Genomic DNA, 18,206 nt, shown 5'->3' with positions numbered 1-18,206 from the left:
CTAACCAGCTACCTACTTCTTGTAGTTATCGTGGCCAGATTACATGCACAGGGGCCTCCATCCCAAGGGAACCCCAACTGATTTTGTTGAGCCACTCGGGTATCATATGAACACACATAAGACATGTCAAAATGTGTAGAATTGCAGGAAATTAGTTTAAAAAATGGCAACTTTATTTTTATATCCGGCAAAAAGAGGGGTGTAAACAGTTTGAACAGCTTGGGGGTCGCAACGTTGGGGTTTGTTACGACAAATTACAATATCCATCCGGACCATCGCCACAGAGGAAATGTATGTGACCGGACCTTCTTAAATAGTAGTCGAGTACCCCTGCACTATAGTACACTATATAGGGAATAAGTAGGTATCATTTGAGATTTGTCCTTCATATCTTTTAATAAAAATGTGGATTTGTTTAATAATTCCATGGGTATCTTTCCATACCTCTTTTTGCATCAGGTAAGGCACTTCTGGGTAAAATGGCCCACATTACGGCCTTAAGGAACATTTAGTCAACAATTGTTTTCCCGATTTGTTGTTGCAGTTGCAATACATAAAGTCAAGTGGCTCATTTAACTTAGTGCTGAATTAATAAATCCATGCTGACATCAATGATGATAAATAAGTAAGTAAATAAACATTGAGTAAATATCATTTCAAATAAACAAGAATTGTAATATAATTAACACACCCAATATAGCTACGTTAAGTCTTAGTAGCTTCAGTCTATTAGGAGAAGAACAATCACACTAGGTGTGGATTGCATTGACAAGATGTATGTTAGACCAAAAACCACAAGTATTCCTTCTTTCAGAAATGTTTCAATTGCTTAGCGTGAGTTATCCAATTTCATGATTGTGATTCATGAACACAACTAAAGACTGCAGTGGAATTTCTCCTACTACCAGTAGTTGTGCGGCTAAAGAGGTACTGTGTGCTGTCTTAAGCCTATGAGTGAAGCCAATCGAAAGTTAAAAAGCCCCTCCACGATTCTGTCATTGCATTTTTTTTGTGTGCAATCCAAAATTTCGCCACATATTTTGCGAGGGCTTGCAGATTTGACCAATCACCACACGATTTCTGCATAAAAAAGTCAAATCATTGCAATATTACCGCATAAAACGGATCCATCACGGCAGTACAAAAAGAGGGTGCGCAAATTAACCAATCACAGCATAATATGGTTCAATCAATCTACACGTCAACAAATGTTTCCCTCGTCGGCGCATTTTCGCGACAAATTGAACAAAATTGTTGCATACTGCCATTCAATATTTTTTTGTCCGCAAATATCACCAAAAAAAATAACATCCTGGAGGGACTGGTTGAAGTAGTAAGCACGTATTAAAAAAAAAAATACATGTATAAAACAAAATACTTGCTCCCAAAAATACCTGAACAATTAACCACTCACATCACTGAGCTGAGAACATGCTGGATGGAGTGATAAAGATCAGCACACAAGATGGAAGCTTTGGCTCCGTCTAGAGGTTGAGTCTGAGATTTCCAGCTATAATGTAATGCGCAAGTACATAAGAGTCTGTCATGATCACTGCAATGCCAAACACATCCACTACCAGCTGCTAAGTGGTCCTGTGTTCCAGAGAAAGAGAGAGGTAAGAACAAAAGTGAGAATAAAAAGTAGGAGTGGCTTTCAGTCAGATGAACAGACAGGTCATTAAATCCCACACATAAAAGTGTTAAATATCCCAGTCCATTGTCTCCCAGGTTTTCATAACAAATATCGACAAAAAAAGATGAGAAGTTGATGTGGTATGAGTTAATATCAAATGTGCGAAAACGTCAACGTTGTCCAGCAAGCACACGGTTGTGCATAGATACAGGAGGTGAGAACGGTTCGCCTCTCCACTACACCCCCCTCTCCTCAAAAAACCACTTCTGGTTGGCGTGGTCTGAGCAGGGCCGCAGGGCAGGGGCAGGGGTGTCGTTGTCAGTCTTGTCTACGGCCTGGACACACTGCTGCGTCATCACATGGTAGAGGGTGTCGTCCTAGTGGAAAGGAGTTATTAAAAACATGTTACCTTTATTTATAACAGGTTATTGAAATATAATCTATTTTACAAGCCAGGCCAAATGGACCACTAGTATAGAGTAGAGAAGCACTGTCCTTAAGGCCTATTAACTAATGCTGGTCCCTATTAACTAATGCTGGTCTTAATCCTTCCCTTTAACCAACTAATATCTACCTAAATAACCAAGTCTGTGGACTCACTATCCAACCAATAGAAAAAGAAGAATTTAACAGCAGAAGGACTGGCTACAACCCTGGAGAAGTGAAGTTGTGAACCACTGGTGTGTAGACGACATCCAGGAACAAGAGACTACATACAGACATTACAGAGAGGGGAGCAGTGCAGTGTGAAAAGAGTCATATCACAATACATTGAAAGCCAAGAAACTGTCCCTAGCCTTCTGTCAATTGCTCTCTCCAGCTATTAACATGTTTGGAAACCAGGGGAGCAACTTTGATTTTAGAAGTGGGAGGGACATCATCTTTTTTTTTTTTTAATCCAGTCCGATAAACACTCCAAACAGCCTACCCGACCGCTCGGAGGCGTCCGCATGGTCCTAAAGCACACCGTTGCCTTGTTTTGTATCACATTCCAATGATAAAACTGGGGGGGACAAAAATGCAAATGTGGGGGGGACTTTCACTTGTCCCCAGTGAAAGTTGCACCCCTGCTGGAAACACTGAACACATACCTGTACTAAACTACCACAACAAGCATGGACTGTGCACCCAGTCAATAGGCTACCTCAATGCTTTATGATCCATTGTGTACGAAATGACACAAAAACACTTATCACCTGAGATACATCAAAGCTATCCAGAAGACATTATTTGATCATGTGACCCCTACTCCAAAGAGAGACTGGGGCTATTAACATCTACTAAAGTGGTACTGGGATGAGTCTGTATCTGAGGGGAGTTGGAGTCTGTGGAGGCTAAGGACTCGAGAAAGAGAAAGGGCAAGAAAGAGCGAGAGAGTGCTGACAGAGGTACTGCTGAAAGTGTGAAAATGGGAGAGCTGAGAGAGTGTGAAAATGGGAGAGCTGAGAGAGAGTGAAAATGGGAGAGCTGAGAGGGAGAGAGATGGCTTTATCTATCACGTACAGAGATAAACCTAGAGAAGAGTCCCCTAAGCAAGCTGGTCATAGGGCTCTGTTCACAAACACAACCCCAGGACTGTTTGTGTTTGGAATGTTTACTGTTCATTTTTGATTGTTTATTATCTATTTCACTTGCTTTGGCAATGTAAACATATGTTTCCCATGCCAATAAAGCCCTTTGAATTGAAATGATAGAGCGAGATAGCGCTGAGAGAGAGAAAGAGATGAGAGCTGAGGGGAGAGGGCTTAATGTCAGTATTTGTCAAAGCTTCCCTTTGAACATGCTCTGAATGCATCGAGGCCGCTCCAACAAAAAAGTCAACAGAACACAAGAGTGCTTAGTGAAAACCAACATTTAGCTCCACCCGTACTGTACTCTACTGTATATTCTGTCTTCAGAACCCCTTGATTTTTCCAACATTTTGTTGTGTTACACAGTGGGATTAAAACAGAATGTTGTCCATTTTTTTCAACAATCTACTCAAAATACTCTGTCAAAGTGGAAGAAAACTCTAACATTTGTTCAACATTTATACAATAAAACACTAATCTATCTTGATTAGATAAGTTTTCAGCCCCCTGAGTCAATACATGTTAGAATCAACTTTGCACACCTGGATTGTGCAATATTGGCCCATTATTCTTTAAATCATCATTGCTAGACAGCCATGTTCAAGTCTTGCCACAGATTTTTGTTTTAGGTTTTGTCCCATGCCATGACAGGGGTAAAGGATGATCCGGTGGTTTTGGTCGTCAGGAGGGTTGTAGTAAAAAGGTGAATGTCTCCCAGTGTCTGTTGGAAAGCAGACTGAACTGTGTTTTTCTCTAGGATTTTGCCTGTGCTTAGCTCTATTCCGTTTCTTTTTATCCTGAAAAAGTCCCTAATCCTTGCCGATGACAAGCACACCCATAACATGATACAGCCACCACCATCCTTGAAAATATGAAGCGTGGTACTCAGTGATGTGTTGGGTTTGACCCTAACATAACACTTTGTATTCAGGATAAAACATTTTTGCAGGATTAGTTTGGTGCCTTATTGCGAACAGGATGGATGTTTTGGAATATTTTTATTATGTACAGGCGTCCTTTTCACTCTGTCATTTATGATTGTATTGTGGAGTAACTACAATCTTGTTGATCTATCCTCAGTTATCAAACTCTAAATGTTTTAAAGATTAATTGTATTTATTTATTTAACGAGGCAAGTGAGTTATGAACAAATTCTTATTTACAATGACGGCCTAGGAACAGTGGGTTAACTGCCTTGTTCAGGGGTAGAACAACAGATTTTTATCTTGTCAGCTCAGGGATTCGATCCAGCAACCTTTCGGTTACTGGCCAAATGCTCTAACCACTAGGCTACCTGCCACCCCTAAAGTTGGGTCACCATTGGGCTCATGATGAAATCCCTGAGAAGTTTCCTTCCTCTCCAGCAACTGAGTTAGGAAGGACGCCTGTAACTTTGTAGTGACTGGGTGTATTGATACACCATCCAAAGTGTAATTAATAACTTCACCATACTCAAAGGAGCACTTAAGTGTGTGTTTTTTTTTTTACCCATCTACCAATAGTTGCCCTTCTTTGCGAACCATTGGAAAACACTTCCTGACCTTTGTGGCTGAATCTGTGCTTCAAATTCACAAATTCACTGAGTGACCTTACAGATAATTGTATGTGTGGGGTACAGAGATGGGGTAGTCATTTAAAAATCATGTTAAACAAAATTATTGCACACAGAGTGAGTCCATGCAACTTATGTGACTTACGTACATTTTTACTCCTGAACTTATTTATGCTTGCCATAACAAAAATGGTTGAATACTTACACTCAAGACATTTCAGCTTTTCATTTTTAATTAATTTGTAAACATTTCTAAACATATAATTCCACTTTGACATTATGGGATATTTTGTGTAGATTAGGGACACAAAATAATCAAAATTTAATCCATTATAAATTCAGGCTGTAACAACAAAATGTGGAAAAAGTCCATGGGTGTGAATACTTTCTGAAGGCCCTGTACGTCCATGTGTTCATCTGGGTTTTCTACTCCCCACTCCACCTTCTTCAGAGGAGGCTGGTGGACAGAGATCTAAGAGGACCGGTTCTTTGTAATGGTTGAATGGAACGGTATCAAAACATATGATTTCCATGTGTTTGATACCCTTACACGGCAGGTAGCCTAGTTTTGGGCCAGTAACCGAAAGGTTGCTAGTTCGAATCCCCGAGCTGACAAGGTAAAAATCTGTCGTTCTGCCCCTGAACAAGGCAGTTAACCCACTGTTGCTAGGCCGTCACGTAAATAAGAATTTGTTCTTAACTGACTTGCCTAGTTAAAATAAAAAGGTTAAATAAAAAAAACATTGATTCCATTTTTAAAAATCCTGTCCACGTATATCTCTGCCCACCATCCACCACTGACCCTTTCCTCTGCTCCCTGTTTGCTGCCATGATGTGGGATGAACACACAGTCCCCACCCAGCTCACCTCTCTGAGGACAAACTTCTGGTCCTGTGGTACAGTCTGCCGGGGTTTCCTGCACAGCTGCACGGTCAGGTAGTTGGAGACAGCATCCCCCACAGCACACCCTGCTGGCTCCCTGGTGTTATAGCGGATCTCCCTACTCTCATTGGAGTACTCAAAGAACTGCAACAGGAGAGATGCAGAGTGTGTGCGTGATTCGTGGAGTTTTTGTTGTGTTCCATACAGCTGACCTCACACACGATGGTACCTGATTTCTTCACTAGCATTTTGGTCCAAATACACAGTCATTTTGTACTTGTCAATGTGCATTATAATCTGAAGCCCTGAGTCAAATACCGTTTCCATTACCACCTGCTGTCTGCCAGGGCCAGTTAAAAATCTAATGACCATTACATGCAAGTTGCGCCTCTCCCATTTACTCATTGGTTTTCAGGAGCATACCAACCCACCTGGATGATAAAAGGTGAACGAGGAGAGATTAAATCAAAGAAAACCTACTAGGTTTCACCTTTATCTGTGGACTAATTGTCAGAGTAGAGAACACACGACTTTGTATGACTCAAAATAGGTTCAATTCTACAAAAATCCACCAAAAGAAGAAGGTAAAAATAATACAATGTTTTTCTTCCAGGACAAATTAGCTAGCAACAGCAAGCTAGCTAAATGTCCATTGCCATGACTTTGGCCTGTGGGTAAGGTTTATGACCCCCCCCCCCCATAAATGCCTTTCTCCCTTTTCTCTAATGAAGGACTCTTGAAAAGCCTTTGTTAAACAGAGTCGGGGAACATCAAAAGGTGGGGGGAAAGGAACCATATTTCGGTAATCCAACTAGTGGAGAATATGCGTTGGTACTTAATGAATATGATGTCAGTTCGGTTGTCATCTGAGACATTATGACTGATGACAGGACGACATAAACTATCTGGGAAAGTCTACACATTCTAGTTATGAGATTCACATGGAATTGTTGTGCAATTTAAATGTTTAAATAAAAGATGAAATGTAATTTTAGCTTCCAAATGAGAGAATTGGGTTTTCATAAGGTTAGAGCTCTGCTCAATCAGTGGCGCGCGCCTGTGAAGAGACATTGGTTATAAACTATGAAACCCACCCTTCTCTCCCTCCACTATATAAGCCCTTGATGAAAATGTAACCTCCTGTTCTGAGTACGTGAGGCCTGCAGCCTCTGCGTTAAAAGGGAGAATAATTTGCTGTTCCGGGTTCATTAGGGCGACGGTCCGATGTCAGAAGGATTCAGATAATAAGCTGTTCCGGGTACATTAGGGCGACGGTCCGATGTCAGAAGGATTCAGATAATAAGCTGTTCCGGGTAGATTAGGGCGACGGTCCGATGTCAGAAGGATTCAGATAATAAGCTGTTCCGGGTACATTAGGGCGACGGTCCGATGTCAGAAGGATTCAGATAATAAGCTGTTCCGAGGACGTGAGGACGACGGTTCCACGTTAAAAGGACGAACATGTCAACTACAGAACTAAGCCAACCTCAGCGTGAGCTTTGGTTGCGAATGGTATGAACTTTGAACTCTTAGTCACTACAGAAGTGATACCTCCTAGCCGTTGAGTTAGCAGCGGCCGCTGTAAACGTGGGCTAGGAAAGGATGGACAAAGGATCTCTTCTAACAAACACGACACTGCCAAGTATTCTGTTTACCACCAGAGACACTCTTAAAGGGACAAGGAAGATCTCTGTTGGGCAACACGACCAGCATCTACAACCAACCTACCGAAGCGCAGCTCAGAGTAAATATTTATTGCATTTTCCTTTTCCAAATGGGCGGTTATTTAGAATGCATAAAATTCTGTATTTACGATAGCATAGCTTCTACGTTTGTTCTTCAGTCCTCCCGCGCTTTCATTCAAGCCCAACCCCCTCTCTTTGTGTAACCAGCCGTCATACAGGTTCCGTCCCCAGGGACGTTTTCTTGTAGGATATAATTAGTAATCAATGTATGATCCATTCTGTGTGATTAGTTAGGTATTTAGTAAATAAATAATTAAACCAAAGTTTGTATTGGTGATTCAACTTGTTAGCCAGGGTTCGTGAAGATAACCAAGAATTTACAACTTTCAGATGAGACTGAAATAAGGTGACGATTAATATTGACTGCTATTGATGTAAAATATTACTAGGTCTTTAAGAGTTTATTCGGAAGATAACAGCTCTATAAACACTCTTTCGTGGTGCCCCAACTTTCTAGTTAATTATCTACCTGATTAGCTTAATCAGGTGATATTAATTACAGAGAAATGATTTTATAGAATAGCATGTCATATCACTTAATCCGGCATAGCCAAAGACACGACACCATGAATGCTTCATGTGTTTAAACCTGTCCCCAAACTAATATAGTTGGTTAGGCATTTTAATCTGTGTGTTATGAACACGTCTGCTGGGTATAGACAAAATCAACATGCACACGCAGATGCACGTGCATGGCCGGTTTGGTCAAGGTGTTAGGCTATTGGCCATGAAAGCACTATAAGCATTGTTTAACCATGACAGCTGAGGAGGCGTAATTTGTTCTTAACTGACTTGCCTAGTTAAAAAAAGGTTCAATTAAAAAAATTATAAACAAAAATCTAAACTAACAACAATCACTGCAGTCCTGAAAACAATATAGGTTAGCACACCAGTGTCTGAACCACTACTAAATGAAGGACATGGAGAGTAAAGATGGAGCCATAGCTACCTGGTTTTAAATGAAGGACATGGAGAGTAAAGATGGAGCCATAGCTACCTGGTTTTGTCCCATGCCATGACAGGGGTAGAGGATGATCCGGTGGCCCACCAGGTTATGGTCGTCAGGAGGGTTGTAGTCAAAGCAGTAGCTGGACATGCCTCTGTTCTTCAGCTAAAGGGAAACAACACGCAGATGCTGCTGTTAATGTACAGCTATGAGTGTGGGGAGTCAAGGGAAAGTTCAGTCAAGTTGTCTATGACAACCCACTTGAGTGCACTATCCCTTTAATAAAAACACAGATTAATTAATGTTGTACATTTACTTAAGTAAAAATACTTTAAAGTACTACTTATGTCGGGTTTTTTTTATCTGTACTTTACTATTTATATTTTTGCCAACTTTTACTTCACTACATTCCTAAAGAAAATAATGTACTTTTTACTCTACATTTTCCCTGACACCCAAAAGTCCTAGTTACATTTTGACAGGAAAATGGTCCAATTCACACACTTATCAAGAGAACATCCCAGGTCATCTCTACTGCCTCTGATCTGGTGGACTCACTAAACACAAATGCTTAGTTCGTAAGTTATGTCTGAGCGTTGCAGTGTGCCCCTGGCTATCCGTTAACAAAAAAACAAAATAACATAGGGATGTCTGGTTTTCTTAATATAAAGAAGTTAAAATGATTTATACTTAAGTTCATTTTAGCAATTCCATTTACTTTTGATACTTAAGTATATTTACAACCAAATACCTTTAGACAAGTAGTATTTTACTGGGTGACTTTTACTTGAGTTACACTGTGCAAATGTGAGGTCGCCTGGGTTGAAAACGTCAACACCTGTTTCTTATTGGACAGGTTCCGGTAGTTTCAGTCCGTTTTCTTCTGTTTGGTGCCTGACTAATACAACCTTGGAGTCAAAATGGTAGCATTCTCCTCACCATTCCAAACATCCCAGGCCTGTCCTCAGGGACGTGGATATCAGGATAGATGTTCTCCAGGTACCACTTGAAGTCCTTACATCCCAGCTGGGTCCTGAGCCTCCTCCTGTCTGTCACGTCCCCAAAGGCTTCCTGACAACAACAAAACATGAGACTTTAAAATTATACAATTATATTTATTTTGAGGCCATGCAGTCATGAGCTCAGAAGTAAATGTTCAACTGACTTCCTGTCTCTGGGTATTATTCTGTGAACTGACAAAGAACAGCACCATCTATGGTTTTTCAAAAGTTCCCATAAACACACAAATCACAAAACCACCATATACACTGACACTACAAAAACAGACTTTTGCATCAACCTCCTCTTCTGTTGCACACAATCTCAACTCAAATGTAAGCACTCCTCCCACACACACAAACACTTCCCAGTGGCAGACCACCACTGCATCCTGGTCACTGTTAGCACAAATACACTCCAATCCACAGTCTAGGGTTGCAAAATTCCCAAGGTTTTTCAGAAATCAAATTTGATTTGTCACACGCTTCGTAAACAGCAGGTGTAGAGTAACAGTGAAATGCTTACGAGCCCTTCCCAACAATGCAGAGAGAAAGAAAATAGAGACATAATAGAAAAGTCAAACAAGTAATAATAAATACACAATGAGTAACGATAAATTGGCTATATACACAAGGTACCAGTACCGAGTCGATATGCAGGGGTACGAGGTAATTGAGGTATACATGTACAGTTGAAGTCGGAAGTTTACATACATTTAGATTAGAGTCATTAAAACTCGTTATTCAACCACTCCACAAATGTCTTGTTAATAAACTATAGTTTTGGCAAGTCGGTTAGGACATCTACTTTATATGTCCTATATCGACATAACCGGAAAGGCCGCTCAGCATGGAAGAAGGCACTGCTAGCAGAGAGAACAGTGTATGACTTGGGTGGCTGGAACATTTGACATTTTTTAGGGCCTACCTGCCTGGTATAGAGGATACATAGAGCTCGGCAGAGAGCTCTGCTCCAGTGATGTACTGGGCCGTATGGTCAGATGCCAAGCAGTTGCCATACCAAGCGGTGATGCAGCCAGTCAAGATGCTCTCAATGGTGCAGCTATAGAACATTTTGACAATATGAGGCCCATGCCAAATCTTTTTAGCCTCCTGAGGTTTATATGCAATGCAGGACAGAGCTAGATAAACTAGTATTATCATCAACCATGTGTAGTTAACTAGTGATTATGATTGATTGATTGTTTTTTATAAGATAAGTTTAATGCTAGCTAGCAACTTACCTTGGCTTCTTACTGCATTCGCGTAACAGGCAGGCTCCTCGTGGAGTGCAATGTAAAGCAGGTGGTTAGAGCGTTGGAATAGTTAACCGTAAGGTTGCAAGATTGAATCCCCGAGCTGACAAGGTAAAAATCTGTCGTTCTGCCCCTGAACAAGGCAGTTAACCCACCGTTCCTAGGCCGTCATTGAAAACAAGAATGTGTTCTTAACTGACTTGCCTAGTTAAATAAAAGGTGCAAAAAAAAATCATAATAATAATAAAAACCGGCCAAATCGGCATCCAAAAATACCGATTTCCGATTGTTATGAAAACTTGAAATCGGCCCTAATTAAATCGGCCATTCCGATTAATCGGTCGACCTCATGTCCTGGACCCACAATTACAGCACCATACACTACTGGTCCTGACCCACAATCACAGCACCATACACTACTGGTCCTGACCCACAATTACAGCACCATACACTACTGGTCCTGACCCACAATCACAGCACCATACACTTTCAAACTGTGCAGCAAAATTGCTAGATCCTGTTCAGGGCTGGCCTACCAGGCGAGCGTGGGGGTTACGGTGGTAGTACAACTCCTTGTAGTCGTCCATCCAGACCTCGGCAGCACGCACGCTGTTGGCCAGGGCCTTACTCCGCGAATAGGGGGCCTTCTTGGGGAAGACGTGGCCCACGTGGGAGCAGGGGTGGATCTCCAGGCTGCCCCCGCACTGCCAGATCTAAATAACAACAACAGCAGCAACACAAGGACATGATTAGCTACACACCGTGATTCAATCAGGCAGCACAATGGACAGCTTTGTGTGTCTTTCTAAAAGGGGAGGGAGTTCTGTTGTTGTATGGCGGTTTGGTTCTTTCCCACAGGAAGTAACTGAAGGAAAACATGACCTCTGTGCTGGTTTAAATTCTTCAAACTCTGCAACTTTATTGACTGTGGAACCTTTATTGACAGAGGTAACTTTTGGTTCAAAGTTCTTTAATGTGATTTTGATTAGAGAACAGAAAGGCAATTTTTGTTGACCCAAAATGGCATAGTGGTGACCTAGTTATATAATGAAAGTATAAACATTGCAGCCTTGTGTGAATCCCCACATATTTCACAACAGTATGGTGACCATCGGTTACTGGATTCCAGTGGGTTTTTAACTTTTCACAGAAACGTCAGGAAAAAGGCATGGATAAACAGCACAGAGTACAGCAAGCCCAAAGGTATCACTCTCGCTCTCACACACAATCTCACTCACACAAACTCTCGCTCGTTCTCTTTCTCACCTACACTCACCCTGAATGAGAACTCTAGGTTCTCTCCTCCCCACACCTCCATGCCTGTGTCGTACGTCCCCAGGTAATGGAAATAGTTCTTACTGACAGCAAACAGCCCACCAGCCATAGTAGGAGACCTGGGACCAAAACACACACAGCTTACAGAACAGATCATGAAAACTTGTTCCATAATTATCAGAAATCATATAGCCTATGGTATGTATAACAATTGTTGATCTCTACATAATATGCACATCAAATTGTTAAACGTACATCTTGATAGTTAACTGAGGATTAGACTATTTTCCTCTCCGATACACTGAAGTTGTTAGGGTCCCACAGACCTGATGACATCAATGGCAGAACACCTGTTTCTAATGTAGGGTACCACAGACCTGATGACATCAATGGCAGAACACCTGTTTCTAATGTAGGGTCCCACAGACCTGATGACATCAATGGCAGAACACCTGTTTCTAATGTAGGGTACCACAGACCTGATGACATCAATGGCAGAACACCTGTTTCTAATGTAGGGTACCACAGACCTGATGACATCAATGGCAGAACACCTGTTTCTAATGTAGGGTACCACAGACCTGATGACATCAATGGCAGAACACCTGTTTCTAATGTAGGGTACCACAGACCTGATGACATCAATGGCAGAACACCTGTTTCTAATGTAGGGTACCACAGACCTGATGACATCAATGGCAGAACACCTGTTTCTAATGTAGGGTACCACAGACCTGATGACATCAATGGCAGAACACCTGTTTCTAATGTAGGGTACCACAGACCTGATGACATCAATGGCAGAACACCTGTTTCTAATGTAGGGTACCACAGACCTGATGACATCAATGGCAGAACACCTGTTTCTAATGTAGGGTACCACAGACCTGATGACATCAATGGCAGAACACCTGTTTCTAATGTAGGGTACCACAGACCTGATGACATCAATGGCAGAGCGCCTGTGTTTCTGCTCGTATTCTGGCACCGAGTGCCAGGTGAAGACCAGCCGCCAATCAAACCCTCCAATCTGGGGTTCCCCGGGGTTGCCTAGATACTGGAAGGTGTTCCAGTCGATGACATCAATGACGGGACACACCACAGCAGACGGCTCCTCCTTTATCCTGGGGCAGAGGAGAAGAGAGCAGAAGCAAGCATGGGGCAGGGGGTTGCAGTATAACAGGGTGACGACAGAGAGAAAGGCCTCACCAGGTACGATATGGAACAGGCCTTTGGAGGCTTGGGATTAATGTGAAAGGGGGTGGGTAAGGAAAATAGTTCATATAGCTACACATATCCAAATCTAGCCAGCAACACGATACATTCAACCGCAAAGTAGAAGGAATGGAGAGAAGTACTACTGTACATGTGAAAACTAAGGTCCCACGACTAGACTGAAGAACTGTCCTGACCTGGCCCACTACGGGGTTTCTCACCTGTCGAGCAGGGGCTCCAACCAGCCCTTGTGGCATTCACAGTGGCAGTCGAGAAAGGTCAGCACGTCGCCCGTGGCGATGGAGGCCCCCAAGAGCCTGGCCCGCACCAGGCCCTCCCTCTTCCTGGCACGGATCAGATGCACCTTCTTCAAGCTGGAGATGTAGTTTTCTAACGGCTCCTTCAAATGAGCTGACAGGGAACCAAAAGGGCTGTTTACGCATCATGACAAGTGTGTACATTTCCTCAACTGGGATGTGTGTAACGTGCAGGTACAGGGTGTGTAATGGTACAGTGTGTGTAATGTTACAACAGGGTGGTGCTGCTAACAGATGTGCCTGCGCTTTGTGGTTTAATTGATAATGACAAGCAAGTAAGAAAGGCTTTTCTTCACTACGTTTTCTTCACTGTAGGTATTTCCAAATGTACTGATTTAGCACCATCTAGTGGCGATGGAAGTAACCACTCAACGTCAAATGGGGAAGTGATGCCCTTTGAGGTTCAGTAAATATTGGTGCCCTATCGATCCTTAAGAGAAAATACAACAAACCAAAAAATGATACAAATTGTTAACTAACACTGGCACTTGACTCTTTTTCCCCTTACTAGCTCTGACTTTGCTGATAGATACTTTGAGGAAAAATGTACTTACTGTGACTGATGTGTGGTTGTCCCACCTAGCTATCTTAATACGAATGCACTAAGTGGAAGTCGCTCTGGATAAGAGCGTCTGCTAAATTCCTAAAATGTAAACTACTTGTCAGAAATCTGACCAAATAATCAGAGCGACTCCCACGGCCAATAGTACGTCATGTGCTGAAAGGGACAAATAGTGGCCTATGAGTAAGGCTGCAAGTTTACCAACTGGTATTCAAATGTATTTCAAGTTCACTTAAAAACTTTCATTTTAGTATTTTGTTCATTAGTCCGTTGTTAACGCAGTCCCCCCCAAAAAATGTGCATGTCAGCAGTCAAGTTTTCAAGGTAGAACACTTTCAGTACAGAGCAGAAACTTTGATGATGATGATGATGATGAGTTCGCATTATATGAACCATCACTTTAACCTTAACATATTGAATGTCATATTCATCAGATATTGACTCTCATTGGCTTTGGCAGACATAGTGATGTCACTCTAGCCAAGCATGTCTGTAAATCTGGGCCCATACAAACAGGGTCTCAGAGTAAGAGTTTAGCCTTTAAGATCACAATTAATACAAATTGCATTGACAGAAGGCACCTGGTCCTAGATCAGCACATACAGGCAAAGGGTGGCTACTGTGAAGAATCGCAAATAGAAATATTTTTGGATTTGTTTAACTCTTTTTTTTTGGTTACTACATGATTCCATGTGTGTTATTTCATAGTTTTGATGTCTTCACTATTATTCTACAATGTAGAAAATAGTAAAATAAAGAAAAACCCTTGAATGAGAAGGTGTGTCCAAACTTTTGACTGGTAGTGTATGTCTATGATTGTACCTCTGTCACTATAGTCGTCCACCAGCACCACCTCTCGTAGCAGTACGTCAGGTGAGGTCTCCAGGACACTGTGGACAGTGCGCAGCAGCGTGGACCACGCCTCGTTGTAGAAGGCGATCACCACTGAAGTGGATGGCAATGACCTATAGTCATACTTCTGGTCCTTACAACTGGAGAAGTAAAGAGTTCACTTGTTATAGATCTGTAGCAAGCCTGACCTCAGACATCCCCTACCCATCATGCTTCTCATTGTTTACTCACTGTCATATGCATGACTAGGATTGTAAATATAGCACAAACAGATCTGTCACCCCGGCTAATAGATCTGGGTCAGTATTCTGAATGTGTCTAAGAGTAGGAGTGCTGATCTGATCTAGGAAGAAAGAAAATCTGTTCGTTTTTGGTCAATGTTGTTGGTTACCCTTGTGCTTGGATGTCTGACTGAGATGTGGCTGCAGGACTTTATTCATTCTTTGCACATGGCTCAACAGGCACCAAGTAATTTAATACCTAATTCCTGGCCCTTTAGTAAACTCAAAATAAAGAATTTAAAGAGCTGTGTCAGTGATCTGACTTTATCCAACCTTGCAAAATCAAGCATTGCCTTGCCTGTCATTTAGAAATACTCAACGAGGTTTGCCACAATGGGTTGATGGCAAGAGGCTAGGCTACTTCATATTCAGTCAGTCATATTTAGAAAAGCTCTAGAAAATACTCTTATCACAGGGGAATGTTGGGAAAATATCAAACACACCACACATCAAACTCACGGCCAACTTACAGAGGATTCCATCGTTCAGGCAGACTGCGGTGGAGAGACACCAGATCACTCACATAAGTATTAATCTGGTGTTTATTAATACTTTCCTCTTCTTTTTTCTTCTCCTCTCCAACGAGGTTCAATTTGACAGCTCTGCCCATTTCTCCCAAGGCATTTAAATCCAACGGCGGTTTGTCATATACAGGCTTTTTAAGCATTTCATTTGCAATATCTTGCTCAGTGGGAACCTCTCTTCGACTTGTTCCAGCTATGTCGCCGGGATTATTATGCCTGTTTAAAATAAAATATCCCACAATAGACGCCCCAAAAAGGCAAACTATCAACTTCCACCGATTCCTTCGCCGGGAAAGTGCCATCGTGTCTCCCTTCACGGGATATGTTCATACCCCGTGGGCTACAGCAGCATCATGGTGCATCACCAAACCAGATCCACCAAATTCACCATGAACTGGCTTCTGATAATAACTTTACGCAATGTAAAAGTTCCCCTATTTTACGTGAATCAACTTTTTATTTCAAAATGTTTAACAGGGTTGACCAAATTTGACTAACCAAGTCAGATTTCAACGGTCTTTTCCTGTCATCCAGCGATTGGCTTCCTTGGTCAAAGTTTATTGAAATATGACTTCTCCATAAACGTGATGTTAAAACTGGATTTACCCGATTAGAGTATCTATCTTGATGGATTACCAATAACACCTAGATAAAAAAAAAAAAGAATGAAGGTCAAATTAAAGAGTGTGTCCAGCGCTTCATTCTGTCCCAGTAGCACTAAATCCTAATCCATTTTACGCACCCTACTTATCTTCGCGCCATGGACACAATGTAGCCTACATTAACTATGTCACATTGTAGCTCTTTACCTGCAACCTACTCACACACTTCAACGGTTTCCGTTAGCCGAGCCGCACAAAATCATTCACGTCGATACATTTCAGAAGTTTGTCAGAAGTTTATCAGTCACTAATCTTTCTCCAGTGTCACGAGTTGTTGTACCAACAAACGACGCTGTGCAAACAATGTCTTCTGGGTTCCAGGAAACTGTACCGAAAAAATGAGTTAGAGTTTAACAATGTTACAGCTGCTTCGTTTCGATTTCCTATTCATAATTATGCAAATGCGTGAAGCATTAAATTGACTGCTTCCGGGTTGGCAACAAGTAGTAAAAAAAAGTACAATATCACGTGACTGTAGTTGACTGTAGTTTTCATGCACTGATTCCAAAGAGACTACTGATATTCCGTGTTCTTGTATGAACAGAACTTGTGTTATTAAATATATTATTTGACATTTGTTTAACATTTACGGCTGCAACAAAGTCATCTTCATTGTGGACCAATATTCTTACATTATTTCTCTTAGCACTGATGAATGTCACTTAGCCCTATATATATTTAAAATAATCTAGTTTGAAGCAAACATCTTGAAGCAAACATATTTAAGAAAATGAAAATGATCAATAATTGAGGTAACTGTTCAGAGTGAGAAGGTCATTTGGGTGCCATACTGTTTGATTGAATACTCTTATTGTCAAAACAACAAATAGAAAAGGTAACCAGAGTGTTGTAATACACCATGGTACACTGACGGGTCTGTCTGACTATCTCTGGAGGAAAACATATATTAGCCTGGATGAGGAAGTTTTCATAAAAAATAAACAGTCAACACTCATTTTGTAGGCCAACAGGTTATTATTTCACTTAACCTATTAAACATAAAACAATATGTAAAAGAGAGATACTTTAAATGCAAATTGAATGGTCCATACACTCTCCTCGGACAGTAGTGCATACAGTGGCATTAGTGTCAAGAAGCCAACTAATATGGTACTACATCAACCTCCAGTTAATTGGCTTCATTTCCATGGTGGTTATGATGCAATATCTCAAGGTGCTGTCCAGAGTCATGCACATGCTACAGCATTTCACAAGTGTCATTTACATCATTTCTGGCAAGCAAAATGTATTTAGGCTTACACTTCAGTGAGCCTGAAGATTATTCTACCATTTCACGCAAAGCCACGGAGTAATTTGATTGGATAAGTAGTAAACACCGGAGGCTCTGGTCATGTAAAGTACTAAAGAATGTTGGAAATCCTGATTGTTTTATTGCTCATGGTAAGGTTTAAAAAGAAGTTAGGGGGTACTAAGCTAACATATGGAATTGTTTTAAGATGGTCATAGCATGGATCATTTACCTATTTGATTTAGAATTTTAGGACCCCTTTAGGTGTTAAAAAAAGTACATATAATTTTTTGTTGTTCAAATATTCAATTTGGTCTTCACTACTATAGAAACGCATTGAATAACATATTCATAAATGGCAAAAAAATATATATATAATAAAAGAGTTCAAATATTCATCATAAAGAACAAGGTTTTGAAGTGTTTGTCCTATATCTAGGAGATATAAGAAAGGTCAGAAAATATATATTTTTGGGGATTTAAACCCTAATTTGTGTTGGCACAAAACAGCCTCCATACTTCCATTCGTTTGTACAGGTTACTTCAGAGGAGTCCCGTGACACTGATGGGTGTCAGAGAAAAATAGAGAACACCATCGTGTTCGTAAGATTCTCCCCTTTCCATAGTGGTCATAATAGCCAAACCGTTCGGACGCTACAGGCGTTTTCGTGAAGGACCACATTTTC

General features: G+C 41.3%; 1 protein-coding gene across 3 annotated transcripts; it reads right to left on the bottom strand.

Moving 5' to 3' along the window:
* Positions 1 to 155: 155 nt before the first annotated feature.
* On the bottom strand, positions 156 to 16,678 carry galnt12 (UDP-N-acetyl-alpha-D-galactosamine:polypeptide N-acetylgalactosaminyltransferase 12). 3 transcript variants are annotated; one of them, XM_082970230.1, is made up of 11 exons: positions 16,419 to 16,678; positions 15,556 to 16,254; positions 14,775 to 14,944; positions 13,295 to 13,484; positions 12,185 to 12,982; positions 11,860 to 11,977; positions 11,120 to 11,296; positions 9,269 to 9,400; positions 8,381 to 8,494; positions 5,624 to 5,782; positions 156 to 2,010 (listed from the first exon to the last, which is right to left on the bottom strand). In XM_082970230.1, exons 2-11 carry the CDS (start codon positions 15,909 to 15,911, stop codon positions 1,870 to 1,872), a joined length of 2,355 nt encoding a protein of 784 aa, XP_082826356.1. In that variant the 5' UTR covers positions 15,912 to 16,254; positions 16,419 to 16,678; the 3' UTR covers positions 156 to 1,869. The 3 variants fall into 3 exon arrangements, with proteins under 3 accessions (XP_082826356.1, XP_082826355.1, XP_082826357.1); XM_082970229.1 differs by having other exon boundaries at positions 15,556 to 16,678; XM_082970231.1 differs by having other exon boundaries at positions 12,797 to 12,982; positions 15,556 to 16,675.
* Positions 16,679 to 18,206: the final 1,528 nt, after the last annotated feature.

The sequence above is a fragment of the Salmo salar genome, chromosome 27 (genome assembly GCF_965601325.2).
Source record: "Salmo salar chromosome 27, fSalSal1, whole genome shotgun sequence".
In the NCBI taxonomy this organism is placed as follows: Eukaryota; Metazoa; Chordata; class Actinopteri; order Salmoniformes; family Salmonidae; genus Salmo; species Salmo salar.
Note: the sequence above shows the minus strand (reverse complement) of the source record. Positions and strands in the feature narration are given on the sequence as shown.